Raw genomic sequence first — 18202 nt, forward strand, 5'->3', positions numbered from 1 at the left:
CATAGCGGCCTCGTTCAGCTCTTCAAATTGGGCACTTACATCGGCATCCTGCCACAGTGGCTATCCATGCAGACTTTGGCTCAAGAATGCGGAAATGTGCCGCAAAAGGCGATAAAACGCAGCTCGTTGCATCACCAGAGCAGTGATTGAAAGATTGGTGCACAGCTCATTCTGAATAGTTGATTGCATAATATCCCGGACACTGACCGGTTGTGCGTGTCCGTGTTGTTCGAACAGCTTGGTACAGTTGCGAGCGTTGTTGAGGGAACAATGTATGCTGAAAGAAATTGACTTTGATGTCAGAAATAATATTGGCCAAGCGTGAAGGGGGGGAGGGAGAGCTTTTCAGCAAACAAACAAATTATGGTTGGGTGTCAGTCAAGTTTTATTTATAGAATGACACATATCAATATTTATTTAGCAATCAGATTAGTCCAAAATCGTAGCATTATTTTGTCTTTTGAGCATGATATGTATTTTCCTAAATGAAGGTATCAAAATATTTCCATCCATTAATGAGACAAGGGTATTTACTGCAGTACAATGCACCGGACACGTTTACAGGTGTGTGATAGCCTGGAAGAACAAATACTCAAAGCATACATTCCATCTACAGCATATTACGAACCTGTCCGTTCCATAAACCACAGCTTACTCAGAGCAGATGTGGCTTTATTTGAAATGCATCATGATAGAGAGGAAATTTTAATTATTCTGCATTATATGCAATAATTTTCAGTGCAGTAACTTTCGTTACGCGCGTCACCAACTCTATAGTGGCAGTCGACAGCCCTCTCACAATGCTTTGTTTTTTGTAATACAATAGGGCAGCTGAAACGCTGCTTTCGTTCCCTCCGTGATCAACAGCACATGTCACTGGACCATGTGTGGACCAGCATCATAACAAGCTGCTAACTGCGCAACGTGTCCCAGGATTATGCGTTCAACATAGGCAAGCACAATGAAGTGCAAAATGAAATGTCTGTATATGCTTATCCTCACCGGGGTTATAGATTTATGGTGCGCAAAGACATGGTGCAACACGATTTCCCATGCTATAAGTACAGTTACGTGAAATAAATTATGCCTGTACTAGTGACTGAGTTTAATGTTCTCATGACCAGATAACTATGCAAATGTGTTTATTTCATTATGTGCTACGTCAGTGCTGTACTGACCTCCTGAAGCCTATGCAAGAATGTGCATTGAAATATTTTATGTCGAGCTGTTTAACGTTGCAGTACACATAGAGCATAATAACAGATAGAGCATGAACATCTTTTTTACTTCATTATGGCTGTGAACATCCGATTCGAGAGATAGAGATATAAATGGGAAATTATATTTGAGCACTAAGCTTAATGTCTACCTTTTAGTGGAGTTGCAGTGGTTAGGGTGCTCGACTACTGCACCAGAAGATGCAGCATTGAATCCTAGCCACGGTGGCCACACTTCAATGGAGACAAAAACATAGACGCCCGTGTGCTGTGTGATGTCAGTGAATGCTAAAAGATCCGAGGTGGTCGAGATATTCCTACCTCCCCAATACTGCATTTCTCGTAGCTTGAATCACTGTAGGATGTTAAGCCCAATAAATCAAACTAAGCCTAACCTTAACATCGCTTACACCAGGAGTGTGTTCAGTGTGGTAAGGTATGTTACTAATAGATTACAGATATGATTTTAGGCTGTGAATTTGTTATTTTATTACCTGCAACATATATTTTGTTAGAGTCTGTGCAGTAAATTGTTAAACATGCAATTTGTTTTTCTAACACTCAAGCATTGCCATTTTATCGACCACTTGCACGGTATCAGAGTGCAATGGTAAACTCTGGGAGACTTGGTGCATGCATGCAAAAGCAGAAGCCCGGGCTACCATATTGTTGTAGGTGTTCACAGCCCCAGGGTTTTTATAATGTTTTGTTGTATGGAATACATGGCAGCAATGGTCGGACGAGCCATGTGGCCTAAAACAAACTGCGAGCTACCTACTTAAAGTGTAAAGAGTAATTTTGCCATAAACTTGCAATGATCACACCTGTATTATTGACAGTGCTTACATTAAAATTACAGTTGCGACGACTGAAGAATATATACAGGGCCACAGAAAACTGTTATTATTTGCAGGTGCAATATTCAACTGCATTTTGGTTAACCTTGTATCAGAATGTTTATAGCCTTTTGCAGCCCTCCTCACCCACTGTGATTCAAAACATGTGCATGTTTTGTTGTGTACAGTTTTTATGTCAACTTAGCTTTTCTGCATTATACTCTTGCAAGTGCCGCGAAATTATTAATTCCACCCTTTGAGACCAACACTTCTAACCCTGTAATAACAGCATTTTTGCATAGACGATCCTTACTCCATACTCCTTATTTAGCATCCTACTTGAATTTTCTAGTGTATGCACTGTACAAAGCATACACGTCTTATTGCGCGGGAACGACTTCCGACGTCGATAGCGATACCACGACGACGAATCGACGTTCGAAAAAGAATAAAAACTTCTAATCAAAACTCGGGTTCATAGAAACAGCTTTGAGACCTTTAGTGGTGCGTACATAAGTAATTATGAGCATGTAAATTACACAGCAATAGAAGAGATATCAGGGCGAGTTGGTACGATGACATAATGAATAAACAGCGCTAGAGACTAGGATTAAGTTCAAAAAGCAAACAGGACGGGCGCTGAGACTCGCAACTGAACTTTGTGTTTTTTATATATACTGTGTGTTTTTTCAATAAACTGCAGTTGCGAGTGTCAGAGCCCATCCTGTTTGCTTCTTGATCTTCGTCCTTGGCCGTAGCGCTGTTTATTCATTCAATTACACACCCTAGCACCGCTACAGCTACAGATGCAGCTAGCACAGAACCAGGGCAATTGGAAGAATACGGGAGAGGCCTTCGCCCTGCAGTGGGTATAGTCAGACTCATGATGATGAAATTGCGCACGTCGAAATTAGGCGAGTAGCAATCCCCTATGATTCGCGTGCAGTCATAGTAAACCAGCCCCTCCCCCCCCCCCCCCCATCGCCATGTGTGGCGCTAAGTTTTTCACATTTCTCCACTGCATATTTTACAGTGGCCTCGTTAAATTAGTTGTCAAGTTAGTTTCAGGGCCAGAAAGGAGCGGTATACTTTTTTACACACCAGAGAATTTGAAACATCTAGGCCAATGCAGGTCCAGCTCACACCACCTTTTCAAATTAAACATCTAATCTGGTCAACGGCATGTTTGCATATTTGTTGTTTACAGCGCAAAGAAATCTTTTTTTTTTAATGGATTCTGCTAATGGTGACATGAATATCGGAAAAACGAATTTGTATGCGTTGGAAAAAGAAATCTGTGTGAATTGTGTGCCTGTGTTGACGTGTATTTTCTTTAGAAAGCTGAAGATGATCGAACATGTGTTTTTAGGACGTTGGGATAGGATTTTTTTTTTGGATGTCCTGCAGCGAACTCTGCACAGATATTTCCCTTTGAGCCCCCTGGAATTAGATTCCTGGTAGTGCAAAATCATGACGGGGTTTTGTATGGCATTCAATGGTGTTAAGTTCGCACAGCGTGTAGAAATGCCGAAAGGCTGTTCGGCACGCAGATCCTCATTTCAGAACTATTCGAGAGCATATTTTGGATAATTGATATCTTCAAAGATCTGTAATGTGCAACTGAATATAGCATTGTTTTGGAAAAGGACATCAATTCGATTTTATTTTATTATGATGCACATCATGTAATTCGGATTATCTTTGAAATATTCGCCAGGCTGTACTTTTTCTGAAATAAAGGCAATAAAAGTAAAAAAAAAATCGTCGTGGCGCGATTGTTGCAAAGGCTAAGAGCCCGGATTCGATTTCCATCATAGCCCAAACTTTTTCTACATCACTTACATATGACGCTTCTTTGGTTTGCCAAAATCAAAACGCAGCCACCAGGAGTTGGGATTATACTCTTGTACTTCGTACAGTAACCGGGTGACTTTAACTGCGCCATCACTGCGATTATAAAGATGAAAAAGTACGCGGATTGACCAGGTGGTGGTACAGGATTAACGCGGCCGCTCTCGCAACTTTCGCTCGTATCACTACGGGCCATGGGCGTAAGGCTGCTTCAGAGACTTCTTCCAGCGGCGGACACTCCTCCGGAAGGATGATCAGGAGTATGTTCCTTACCGCATGAGAACCAAAGGTACACCCTAGGGTGCCCTTCCCTTGCCCTTGTTGTTTAACATAGCTATGCAGGGTGTACATCCCTCAAAATAGTAGTGGGTGGGTGGAATAGGTGCACTATGAACTTTCCGCAGATAAAATCACCCTGTGGTCTAACGCAGGATCCATTGGTGCCATGAATGAATCTTCCAGGAGGCAGTCACCATACTCGACACTTACGCTAACTCCTATGGGCTCACCTCCCCTCACGCCAAATTGGAACTGCTGCACATTCGCGCCGTCAACACCTATGCCACCTCGGTCCACATCTGCCTGCTGTAGAGACATGTGCGCGAGCTGGATGAGGTCTATCTCTTGAAGCTCCATATTCACTGTTCGCTCAAACCAGATACTAGAATCACCAAACTCAAGCGCACCAGGGATAAGACAGGCCACATGCTGCAGAAGTATCGAGGATCAACGGGTGCGCACTCGTTCCTTTTGGTGCAGTCCCACGTTACAAGCCGCATCCCATATTCTACCCCGTAAGTACATTTCGGCGCAATGTGCGGCAGCTCGACGACATCATTCAGTAACTTATGTAGCGGTAGCTGGATCTCGCAATCACAACTTCCACGCACCAACCTCTTCTTCTAGAGGTACTTCGCGCCTTCCGGGAGTTGCGGAAGGCCCGGACCAAGGCTCTGACGTCTGCTCAACCGCCTCAAGTTCGCACCACTTTGTAACCTGGATGACAAAACTTTCTTTATCCCCAATGATTGGCGACCGACACAAGCTGCGGGTGGACTTTGTTCTACGCAATATCAATCCGTACTTCCACGAAAGTCCGTCGCGTAGCTCGAGCGTGGGCTTTGCACTCTAAACATCTTTGGTGTACTACGTCGATGTGGTTGTTCTGACCCGTTCGGACACTCCACACCGACGGTGGTGTAACTTAACGCAGAGGTCAATTGGTTCTCTTTGCGAGGCCATAGTGCTCGATAGCAAGTTGCAATAGCTCATGCGGTTTGTGACTTCCAGTGCCAACTGTCATCACCGACTCGATGTTCGCCTGAGAAGATAGTGTGCGGTGAGGTGGGCGCACTGGCTCACCGCTTGCTTTGCAGTGTGGTCGCTGAAGTGGAACCTCGGCCTAGGGGCATTGTATGGGCACAAGCCCATAAGGCACTACCAGGGAGCGAAGAGGCAAATGCCGCTGATCGCGAGCTTATCCTCCGTGCCACCCACTCTCCTTTCTCCCGATGACGAGCTGCACAGACCGCTCCCACTGTTCAAAGAAATTATTGACGACTGCAAAGCTCGGCACCAGCGGCGGTACCAACATCCACCAAAGGGGCTGCCGAAGATCGACGTTCTGCGATAGGTTGAGACCAATATCTTGGCCGCGGCCCAGGCTGCTCGCTACGGCTAAATGTAAAACCCGAATATAAGCCCTGGGAAGAGAGTTGTTGCTCTTTCTCCCACATGGTGTCGGCATGCCAATCCTGTCCCCACTTTGTTCCCCATGACATCGCCATTGAAGTCTTGGGAGGCCTTCCTTCTCGGCTTCCCGTCGGTCGTGAGCTCAGAGGCCCTAATTATCTATGCTAGCGAGGCGGCTTGCACGTGCAGCAGTACGAAAGAGGTCTACGAGCCAATTCCGTCGGGATGTCACTATCTCCGCCAACACGAGTTTTCTTTGATTACAGGCAATATACGTTTCACGATCAAGGTAGCTCCTATTGTAGAATTTAAGCAATGTTCAAACCCCCACATTTTTTTCATTTTCATTAATTTCACTGCTGTAGCAATTATCCCAATCTGCTCTATAAAACCAATAAATAAATGTCATTTTTCCGCTCTTGCCTACCCGTACAATCAGTTACGCTTAATAACAAGCGTATACCATGACTACATTTAATTATTGCGAAAGCAGAGGGCTATGTTCTGCATGTATCCATGCACATTTTGCTTTAACGTTAGGCAGTTCCGGTTTTTACTGAATACCTCTAACTTGGGTGACCATTGCTAGGATTACAATAGATTACGAAACCGTACGGGATGTGTGCTAAAATATGAGAAGCCTACTGTTTTTTACACAACCCAGTGAATTCACATGCGAGTATAAGCAAGCCTATTACATTGCAAAATATATTGACACATGTGTCAGCACCCCTTCTGTCACCCTATCAACCTCTGAAATTGCATTTGTTGATGACAAATGAGTTGGCCGCGTTCGTGCTCTGTGCCGGTATCCTCAGCCTTTCTTATCGTTTTACCACGCTCTTATTTTCATACCCTGATTAGGATCCCTAATGCGGCAGCAATTTTTGTTTGTTTTTCCCCCTCGCTTTTTTTCTTAGGCTGTTTTTCTCGAATAAACCTTTCAGTTGCGAGTTAGCGCTTGTGTAGTGTTGTGTTTTCGGCCGTATTCGTCTTTTCGCGCTTCTTTACTAAGAATACTATGGTTTCTAACTATGAACACACGCATATGATGCACTGCACACCTAAACGGTTTTTCACATTTGACTACACGTACAACAAAGAGTCGTCTAACTTCACTATTTTATAATTTGGGATGATGTTTATTAGTTTACTGAGGCACCCAGATCTCTAATATTTGCCTATTTTTTGCCACTGTGTGATTTCACACTCATGTCACGCTCACTAAAACGTGAATTTTACGCCCCTGTCGTGTGCTCTTCTCTGTACCGCCTTTTCCTTCCGTCGCCTTTGGTTGGTACTGTTTCAGTACACGAGCAGCTGCGGTATAAATGCGACCTCATTAGAGCTCCTGCCGTGCGAAAACCCGCTGTCGTCCCTGTGTAGGCGCTACTTTACGAAACCTGGACGGAAAACATCAACACCAGCACTCGTAATGTGAAATCGGCTCTGTGGTGTTTCGTGAAAACTTTACTAGACACAGCCTATTGTTTTACTGACTGAACCTTATTGATATTTTATATTCGAGATTTGAAACGGCGACCTCTTCGTTGGCACCAAGGCGCTCTTCCAAATAGCCACGCCGGCCAGTGACTGAAGCACAAGAGAAACAGGGGGACGGGTTTGAAGCTTCCAAATTTATGCTTTGCAGTGTGTGCGATGTGAACAAAACATCTGACTGTATACTAAGCAGAACCGCTGAAGGAAGTCATTAATGACATCCAAGATCGCTCGTAAACTGCAGCGGAAGTGTCCTGTTCATCCTTCCATTGGCTAGCATAACAAACATTTAGCGCTATAACAAAACAGATCTGCGCGAAGGAAACGAGAGAAGAAGGCACGAATACACAGATACAAAGCGCAGACTCTTGACTGGCATGTTGACAGAGCAATGAGGTTGACATAGGCAGTTGCTATTTGTCCCTTGTTGATAGGAGGAGTGGTAGTGGTAGAGCCCAGAGCAGAGGAAATGTAATCCAGTGAGACATGATGTTGGGCTAGTCAGTTCATGGTCATAACAAAACAGAACTGCGCGAAGGAAACGGGACAAGAAGGCACGAATACACACACACAAAGTGCACTCTTGATTGGCATGTTGACAGAGCGATGAGGTTGACATAGGCGGTTGCCGTTATGGGGGTTCATTCTCGTAAGAATGCGCCACGGGGGGGGGGGGGGGGGGGGGGGAGCTAGACGCTACAGTCGCCTTCTAGAACCGACGTGCCAGCCCTAGCAGACAGAGCTGTGACCCCCAACCCGCGGTGCGAGAAATCGCCACTGCGGCGGGTTCGGGCCAGAGTGGACGAACACCGAGTTACGTACTCGAACATAGTTTATTGTGCTCGAGTACACGGCAAAGGAATAGCAGTCGAGAACAACCGCCGTGTAGCGAGCGAACGCCGCGTACGGGGTTGAACTAAAAACCCACCTAATAGGGAAGCACGTCAAGGAGGTGAGAGGAAGAGTCTTCTCACCTGACACGGCTTCACGCTCACATCCCGTTGCGGTAAGTGCCTACGGTGTGTGGGCGGTTGTCGGTGACGGCGGTGGTCTCCTCGGCGGAAATCATGAACCGCGCGCGTGCGCGCCCATTCGCCGAAGAACCCGGAGCGAGTTGCTACAGTCGCGCTCCTCGACACGGAACGGGAGAGGAGGTCTCCTGGTTACGCCGGCAGGAAAGAGGGAAGCCCGCGGCAGCGTCGCCGCAGGTCCGGGAGGCGGCGGGGGGTAGACAGCATGCCCTCTCCTCCGCCAACCTCTCTGACAGCGCGCGTAATCACGCCTGTTAATTACACGCGGGCGTTATAATGGAGGAAGGGGATGGAGAATTCCCACACCGTTTGTCCCTTGTTGATAGGAGCAGTGGTAGTGGTAGAGCCCAGAGTAGAGGAAATGTAATCCAGTAAGACGTGATGTTGGGCTAGTCGGTTCATGGTTATAACAAAACAGAACTGCGCGAAGGAAACGGGACAAGAAGGCACGAATACACACACACAAAGCGCAGACTCGACTGGCATGTTGACAGAGCAATGAGGTTGACATAAGTGGTTGCCGTTTGCCCTTGTTGATAGGAGGAGTGGTAGTCGTAGAGCCCAGAGTAGAAGAAATGTAATCCAGTAAGACGTGATGTTGGGCTGAACCATGAACCGACTAGCCCAGCATCATGTCTTATTGGATTTAGCGCTAATCGTTTACAACAGTGGCTAAATAGGGTAATGTGACAATTAATTAACTCCAATAAATATAACCAAGGCTAGTGCTATCAATTTACGAGTTGAATCAATCATTCCTTACCAAACAAGACCATGAAAAATGTCGGCTGTTTAAGGGTATGAAATGTAAAAGAGTGTACCCAAGAATGTTCGCCCACCTAAATTTAAAACATTTATGTCCTCTTTTTATTCGTATTATACCTATAAAATGTTTATTTCTGTTTTGTATTTTCTTTCAGAGCAAGCCCACGTGAGCAAAGAAAAGATCAATGCGCTGGAACGGTGAGCATGTGTGCTTGCTTTTTTATAGTTAAACGGCTGGCACCATAGGTTACCGGTATAAGTTAGCATAAAGTCTACTTTGAGTGGTTGAAACCTTCTGCAGCATCCATAAATATTTGCCTTTTTTGGGAATCTTTCTATGGAATACTCTGGCTTAAATACAGCTTGATAAACGTGAGCAAAGGTATTTATCCATGACATGTCTACGCCACATGACTTGCGCGAAACTCGAGACCGGTACCTTCCAGTCGACCCCTAATGCCTTGGGTTAAAATATTCTTCGCTTAATACAATGCATTCCGAATATAGCTGAAGCAGAACATGTGACACACTCAATTTAATTTGTATCCAACTCGAGCACAAGCACCCAACACATATGCCGATGGTTTCACATATGATCAATCTTAAGTACAACAGTTCTGAAAGGTATTTGCTGGCCTTAGGTAAAGTGTGCAAGGGTAGATAAAAAAAAACAACACTAATAAAGCTTATCAATAAATAATTTCTGCTGGGCCGACCTTTATTTATTATTAACGCGAAAGCGTTACTTCGCTTTGTTCACAGCTGCTGTTGTTGTTGTGGCTGTAGGAAGAAGGAAAGGAAAATGCACGGGCTGCTGTCTCGTGCGGACAGAAGAAAAAAAATAGAGAAGAAAAAATTACCCATAATTATGTTACTTCCTTATGCGAAATTTCAGCGCAGCTCATCACCTTTTCCATCAGTTCTCAGTTCAGGCGTTCAGTCGTGTCCGACTCTTCGTGACCCTATGGACCATGTCACGCCACGCTTTCCGGTCTCTCACTATCTTCTTAACATCACATAGCTTCATCTGCAATGCCTCGAGAATGCCATCTAACCATCGCGTTCGCTGCCTACCCCTTCTCCGGCGACCCTCAACCTTTCCCAACATCAAATCTTTCTCCAGCGACTCCTCTCTTCTCATCAGATGACCAAAGTAGCTGAGCTTTAACTTTAGAATTTGACCCTCCAATGAGCAGTCAGGGTTTATGGTCGACAATATCGACTGATTTGATCTCCTGGCAGTCCAAGGAACTCTTAAGAGTCTTCGCCAGCACCACAATTCAAACGCGTCAATTCTTCGGCGGTCAGCCTTTTTCACAGTCCAACTCTCGCATCCATACATCACAACTGGAAAGACCATAGCACGGGTTATACGGATCTTGGTTGGCAGACTAATGTCTCTGCTCTTTACTAGGCGGTCAAGGCTAACCATTGCTCTCTTTCCCAGAAGCAGGCGTCTCCTAATTTCATGGCTGCAGTCTCCTTCCGAGGTAATCTTGGCGCCCAAGAACAGAAAATCTGTCACAGCTTCCACTTCTTGTCCATTGATGCTCCAGGACTTGATAGGGCAAGACGCCATGATCTTCGTCTTTTTAATGTTCAGTTTAAGCCCAAACTTCTCACTCTCTTCTTGTACGCGCATCAGAAGTCTCTTGAGATCCAGTCACAATACTTTTTCGATAGACTGAGGCAAAGATTTCGAGCAAGACACATGTGTACAATTACAAAAAACGTTTTTTTAATTTTTCACACGCACTCCTTCACGAAACATTCCACTGACAGCTGTCATGAAAGAAGCTATGTGGTCAGAGAAATGATGAGAGAAATTGAGTTATCGGGAGGTTGCGGGAAGCAGCGCGTGGACCCATAGGAAGTTTGCACGACGAACATATAGCAGCGACTGACTGATGCCGCTGGCGCCACTAGCGAGTGAGAGAGAGAGAGAGAAACAACTTTATTTGCCCCAGATGTCGTGAATTAGGGCAGATGGGTCCTGTCTGGCCCCCAGATGGAGGCGACATCCTGGACCCAAGAAATGAGTGAAAGTTGTGTGTTCCTGTCTGGCTTGGTAAGGAGTTGGTGCCAGCTTTCCGCAGAGGGAGCTCGCAGGAGGGCCCTTAGGGGCGGGTTATTTACGCATCCCCAGAGGATGTGCGCCTCAGTGGCGGGTTCTCCGTTGTTACAATTTGGACGTGCGGGGTCGTATTCCCCGTTAGGAATTAGTGATAGCCTGGAGTGATCAAGAAATGAGTGTGTCTGTAATCTGCGCAGCAAGGTGGCTTGTGCTCGGTCGAGGTCGGAGTTGGGAGGCGAGAAAAGGCGTCGCGTCTCTTTGTGTAAATTGGTAATTTCGGCGATAGTCTGGGGAGCTCCAGCGAGTGCGTCTAGATGCGTGAGATGCCCGGATTGTTAATCTTCGGGCAAGTTGGTCGGCCCCATCGTTTCCAGAGTTGCCCGCGTGGACGGGTACCCAGACTATGTTAATTGTGTGGTCGGGAGTGCAGCCGCGCAGGATGCGTGCAGCAGGAAGGCAGATGTAGCCTGCCGAGAAATTTAGAATTGCTCTTTTTGAGTCACTAAGGACTGTACGCGTACGCGGGTCAGCGATGGCCAGCGCTATAGCTGTTTCTTCCGCTGCGGTGGGGGAGGAGGCACGCACCGTGGCGGTGGAGATAAGTGTAGATTGCGGCGTGGTAGCACAGGCCACATATGTTGTTGCATATTGCCTTGCCGCGTCCACGCATGTTGCGTGTTCGTCGGTATGGTAGGTTTCATCGAGTGCCCTGGCTTTGTGTTGACGGCGCACGTCGTGTCGGCCAGGGAGTATGTTTTTTGGTAGTGGTTTGGCAACGAGGCGGCTGTGTACACATGTCGGGAGGGGGGCTGTGGGATGGGGATCGCCTATTGGGTTGACGTTTAACCGGTCATGGATGAGACGGCCGTGATTTGTCCTGGAGAGGCGATGAATTTGGGCTGTCTTGTGTGCCTCTATAAGTTCGGAAAGAGTGTTGTAAATCCCCATTTGTAGAAGGCGTCGCTTTGTAGCGTATTATGGCAACCCTACGGCAGCCTTGTACACCGAGCGGACGATGCTGTTAACTGCCTCCTCACCTTTTCGGCGAAGGTGATAGTAGGGATAGGAGTATACTATCCTGCTAACGAGAAATGACTGTGTTAGCCGGCAGAGGTCATCCTCCATCATGCCTTTACGGCGTGTGGAGATGCGGCGAATAAGGCCGATTATTTGGTGAGCTGTGGTGCGGAGACGTTGTATTGCTTCAGAGTTGTGTGTATTATTCTGTATTAGCATGCCCAGGACACGAATGGTCTGGACGGAAGTTATAGGGTGTGTGTCGATGTGGAGCGTGATGAGCTCAAGCGCTGCGGGAGCCGGTCTGCGCACTCTCCTGTCGCGGATGACAAGCAGCTCTGATTTTGTTGGGGAGCATGTGAGGCCGTTCGCCTGTACATAGGTGTGGACAGTGTGAATGGCTGTCTGGAGGGAACTCTGGATATCCCCGTCTGAACCAGAGTTGGTCCAGAGGGTGATATCGTCGGCGTATAGGGAGTGTTTTATGTGAGGTATGGCGTTTAATATTGGGGGGAAGGACCCTCATGGTGACATTAAAGAGGAAAGGGGAGAGGACTGCACCTTGTGGGGTTCCTCTGGTGCCCACGGTAATCTTGTCACTGATGAGTTCGCCAATGTGGAGTTCTGCGGTGCGGTTGTGTAGGACGTTTGCGATGTAATTGTAGGTACGGGTGCCTACATTCATCTGAGCAAGATTTGTAAAAATTGAGGCGTGTGATACGCTGTCAAAAGTCTTGCTAATATCGAGGCCAAAACTAGAAGAAATTGAGGGGCTAAGTGATAGCCTGTACGCAGACAGTATATTCTTTAACTTGGGAGGTAGTGATAGACAAATTGAAAGCACCATTCAGGCAGCTGTGACAACTGTTGAAACATATGTAACCCATATAAACCTGAAATGCGCTCCCGAAAAGTCCGCGATGTTTACGTACCAACCCCGCGCTGCAAAATGAACAAAGCAGAACCGAGAATCGAACTAAAGGAAAACGAAGTACCCATCGCCAGAGTGGGCAAGATGAGGACGCTATGTATGTAATGGTCGTCACGGAGAAGCTATAAAGAAACTTGAAGGCGGCGCTCAACAAACGATGTGTATAATTAGACACATCGCTAATCGCAATTCTGGTATGAGATAACCAGACCTCCTAAGACTTGTACATCTGTTTGTCATCAGCAATATCGCCTACGCAGTCCCGTACTTACACCTTGACAACTGCGAGAAGCCTAAGGTTGCAGCAATCAATACAAAGAGCTTAAAAGCAGCCCTTTTGTCTCCCAATTAGTACGTCTACGAACTGGCTATAGAAGCGGTGGGTGCAAAGTACGCTGGCAGAGGTGATAGAGACCAACCCAATCTCCTAATACGAAACACTGGCAAAGACCTTGACGGGAAGAAGCATACTGCTAAGACTAAGAATTCGATACAAAAGCCAAGGGGACCAGAGGACGGATGTCCCGATGGAAGTCAGGAAGAAACTGAAAGTCTCCCGTTGCCACGAAACATGCATCAAGAACATCATCAGGAAAGAATAAAGAAAAAAGGCGGAAACTCTGCAGCAGATATATCAAAGACAAAACGGGGTCTGTGTCGACGCCACTGAGTATGAGGAAATGTATGTTATAGTTGCGGTAGTGACAGATGACGAACAAAATCTAAGATAAGCGGACGAGCTTCAGTTTACACGGCTGAGGAAGTGGCCATTGCGCTAGCGATAGGAGGGACAATGGCTGATAAAACTATAAGTAATTCGAAAAGAGCAATAGTAAATTTTTGCATCTGAACGGTCCCTTCACAGGCAAATACAATACTAAAAACATATCAGGATGAATGAATAATCCGGCTAATATGGACACCAGCCCATGACGGACCTCATGAGCTTGCACTAGGTCTCACCTTCCGGGTACGCTTTAACCCTCAGGACACTCTTGGCAGGGGCAGGCTAATCAGCAATAAAGAGATTACTACGCACTATCGGCTAAATAGAGTAGAACACCCTCCGGTAGATAAATAAGATCTAAGAAACAATATGGAGGCGCTTACAAACAAGTATTTTTCCAAATCCAGCTACCCTAAGCCTGTGATACCCGGAACAATTCTCAGATAGTTGCAAGCTATCTCAGAATAAAGTGTATCTGGTACATAGGATATGGACGTATCTAGAAATTAAAACTATAAATCAACAGACAACAACGGAAAATTTTATGGAAACTATACTCTTGAGCTCACACCGATACTAAGCATGGAGTAATCCAACTGGTCGAACACGCCACCCGGGTCCAAGGCGTCCAGGCCGTCGTGTAGGCAGATATGTTGACGCCTGTCCTGTATCTGTTGGAGCTTAAAGTTATGACCCAAACCATGGGTCACAGAGGACACTTCACTTGATATGCAAAGAAACTTTGCGCCCACGTCATCCCCAGCAGCAGAACATGACCTGCACCTGCACCACCAGTCCCCTGACGGCGAGTGACCTGCGCTTTGAAGCGGGCGATCAGCGCGCTCACTGATTGGACCACCAGGAAAATATTTTGCAAGAACAGTGTGATTTCAGCTAGTTTGTTGCAATCGAAGGTTAAAAATGTCGCAGCACTAACAAGACGTAAACTTAAGCGTAAAAATCCTTGTTCCTTATATTTGTGTATATATATCATTAGAGCGGTGAATTGCTTCGCCATTCACTGGAGAAAAGAGCCGTATCTATGCCTGTTAAATTACCCATTAATCAATGACCGCAAATTTATCGGCCTCATCGCTCCACCTAAGTTTCTGCCCAGCTGGGGCTTCGCTTGACTTCTTATAGTCTACCCTGTTAGCATTAGCAGCAACTAATAAATTGCCATATAATTACATTTCTTACCAAAAAGTATTTATGATAGAATAACAGTGATTTGCCTCAACTGAATCTCTACACATATTTGATGTCTAATATCGTAAACGAAAACCTTACCATTTCATAGCTGCGTCGTCCTAAACACAAGTGTGACCCGTTTCATCAGTCGGCAAGTTTCTGCACCATAAATCAGTACCGTTATGACAGCTTCCTGGATGAATACCGGTAAACTGCAATTTAAGATTTGAAGTTAACGTCAAACCTCCCCTTCCGCAACTGTATCTTCTTGTTACTAATGCTCGTAGGGTGGAACAGCTTGCTAGCTGTCCAAAGTAGCCATTTTAATTTTTTTTTCAGCGTATCCCTACCTTTTGCAACTGGCGTCTTCTAGATTCAGAGGCTTTTTCATGACGTTTCGATTTCATGGAAAATACGTTTACGAATACCGTTCTATTTTGCATGCCTCGGCAAATATCCCTGCTTGCAAATCCTCCCAAAGGTCCAAGTACCTGAAAAGCGTAATATTTTTTTCTTAAGAGGGCATTGAGTAGCAAACACTTATATAAACACCAGACGTAACCACAGATCTTGAACATTGTGGCTTAGCCATGGTTGCCTTGTCCGCAGTGTGTAGGGAGATGACGCAAACACATTGTCCACCTGAAAAGATGCTACATTACCTTACACCAAACTGAACAGACGCAAAGTTACGTCACTTCTCGATGGGAACCAGAAAGGCTTAGTAGGAGCCACGTGTGAAGCAGACGCAAGACACCATTGAGTGCGGCACGCACTTTCTTTATTTCCTCTGATGTTTACATCCATTTGAAATCACGAGATTGACAGCGATTTAAGTGCAGGACTATTTGAAACGATCAAACTCGATCATTAATACTTCGTGACAGTCGACAATAAAGTGTTTTTTTGGAAAAGTTAGCACAGTAACGCATTTAAAATGTTTTGCATGCATTATAATGTATTGTAATTTATTCCATATTACATGCTCTGCGCTATCTGGGTCTCCCTTATGCACACTGTCGATCGTGATTGAAATCAATTTTGGCATTTGGTCTTTAGATTAACCTTTTACAACCAGCTGGCACAACTTCACATGGATTTAGCTATTAAACTTGTGTAAACCCATGGCACTCACTATATTGGGGGTACAATTCTGAACTCGCGAAGAATGCTGTTTTAACGTGAAGAATGCCGGGTTTTACATGCTGAGTGGGATTAAAAATGGGTGAATAATATCAGAATCATTAGATGTTCAATGAGCCCTAATTCTATTGCGTTAAAAGCTTCTTCAATATAGTTTTCAAATTTTCATCCGCAGTGTGCTCATCATAATAGTATTAATGTCTGAAAGGGTCGTCATGGTTACCATTCTGTTGATGGGTCATTTAAAATAGTTTGCTTATGTTGCGCTTTGCGCTCGTTGCAAAAATATTCTGGAGGGCCGAATATAAAGGCTTTCAGAATCTACCAAATGTTTTCTCAAAACAGTGCGACTTCTATGCGGAGAATCCCTGGTGCGGGGAGAATTGTTATTGCTACCCTGATTTGGCCCTTCCACTATGGGGCTACTGCACCAGGGTTCAAGATCCCAACGTCGACGCTGACAGCGCGGGTGCACTGACGAGCATCCAAGACCTCGGCTCTGAAGCGAAGGGCGCTCTGCCTAAGTTACCAAAACCAAGTGCTCCAAGGTTACCCCATAAGGCTGCCATTCCGCCAAAGTTGCCTGCCCCGATACCTGGGCCAATTCCCGCTCGAGGCGGCTGAACTAATTTCCCTTGCGCGCTAATAAACACGTTTTTGCTCTGTCTTGTCGATTACTATTATCTTGAAGCCCCATATCTGGCGCCAGACAAGCAGCTTTTTCAATTGGAAACGCTGCGCACAACTTCGAAGAATCATTACTATAGTAGAGGACCAGTTACCTAATGGGAATGGTTCTGAATTTAAGGTAGCTCGATATGCATGCATGTGCTATAATACACTCGGTTTATTGTACATTGAGATCTATGAAGGAGTCATGAATGATTTTGTTGTAATGAGGCATGAATACCTTGCGAAAGAGTAACAGGATAATTTTCTTTGCCGCACTAATATTAAAGCAAAGCGAAGGAGGTGCTATTGTATTTGATGGCGGAGGCCAATTGCAATGAAATGCACGTGTAATATGCTCTGGTACGATGTAACACAAAAACACGCGATATACGATGTAAACTTTCATTGATACCAGTTATGTCATGAAATGTGTTTCAGACAAGTCATTTTGAAACTCGAAAAGCATAGATATTTTAACTTTTACATCACTTGCTTCCAGTTCATAAGACCAAACAGCAGTTCAAGAATATTCATGTAACGGGCCTGTAGTCATACTCTGCATACTTTTTCCTGGAATCAGAAACGTCCTAAGCTGCGCCAACTATTAGTCCAATCCGGGTACCGTGTTGGCATTGTACGGCCCCATCTATGAACAATACAATGCCAGTACAGTATCATATTGAGCCAAGTGTTTCCGCAGCTTGACGTATAACCTCAAGGGTAATAGAAAAGAAACCGTCATATGGCGATCAAAAATTCTAATACTGGCATCCGCTCTCGCCATGTTGGGGAGTGCAATATAGTTCATTAAAATGCACGGAAGATGTTATCATTTCCTGTTTATTAAAGAACAACAGCACATTGAAGCGTGCAGGGCATTTCTCTCACTTTTGGTAGCATTTGGGCTTCAGGTGCTGCCGTCGTCAATATGATCGCAGTGTATTTTGCAGATTCGTCGAAATGACAGCTAACTGCGCTGAAATGAATTATAATTTACTCATTTATACCTTATGCCAAACCGGAAATGTAAATAACTGAATATTGAATAGAAAAATTACTACAGTTGGCATAGTTTGTTTTGCTTTAGGTGAGCTCAAGAACCATGAACAGTAGTACTAAGAAGAGGCATCACATTTCCTCGATGTCCCCTTTGACGTGTTTAATTCAGCCGTGGTGTAGCAATTCAGCTTCGCAAAGCATCTGCTTTTGCTAGCACAGGACTCGAATTAGCTGACGTTTGCTCCAAAGCTGATGTCATCAGCGCGGCCGCAGCTGTCATTGCGCTAAGGTGCCATCAACAGAATACCGCCATATTGGAACTTCGTTCAAGAAGAAAACGGTAGGTGGCAATAGCGAGAGCTCAAATTTATATGTGTGTCAGATATGTAGTCTTCAGAAAAACTACTATTTGCTCTTACATCCAAAAAAGAGTACTCACCTCTAATGCAATGCCCTTCAAAAGGGGTCAAAGAAATAAAAATGAAATGAAACTCAGTACCACATCTTCATCCCTCTTGAAAATCAAACTGCTAGGTTCGTTTTCAAGCGCACCGTA

General features: G+C 45.3%; 1 protein-coding gene across 1 annotated transcript in view; it reads left to right on the plus strand.

Moving 5' to 3' along the window:
• Positions 1-16637, plus strand: part of LOC146208691 (uncharacterized) — a 38543-nt gene extending 21906 nt beyond the window's left edge. The window contains exons 2-3 of the mRNA XM_084587309.1: positions 9048-9090; positions 16321-16637. Of these exons, the coding sequence (XP_084443435.1) occupies positions 9048-9090; positions 16321-16599 (322 nt within the window). The 3' untranslated portion in view covers positions 16600-16637. The remainder of the gene's footprint in view (positions 1-9047; positions 9091-16320) is intronic.
• The last annotated feature ends 1565 nt before the right edge of the window (positions 16638-18202 follow it).

This window comes from Amblyomma maculatum, chromosome 1, assembly GCF_055883805.1.
Source record: "Amblyomma maculatum isolate TAMU_Amacu chromosome 1, ASM5588380v1, whole genome shotgun sequence".
In the NCBI taxonomy this organism is placed as follows: domain Eukaryota; kingdom Metazoa; phylum Arthropoda; class Arachnida; order Ixodida; family Ixodidae; genus Amblyomma; species Amblyomma maculatum.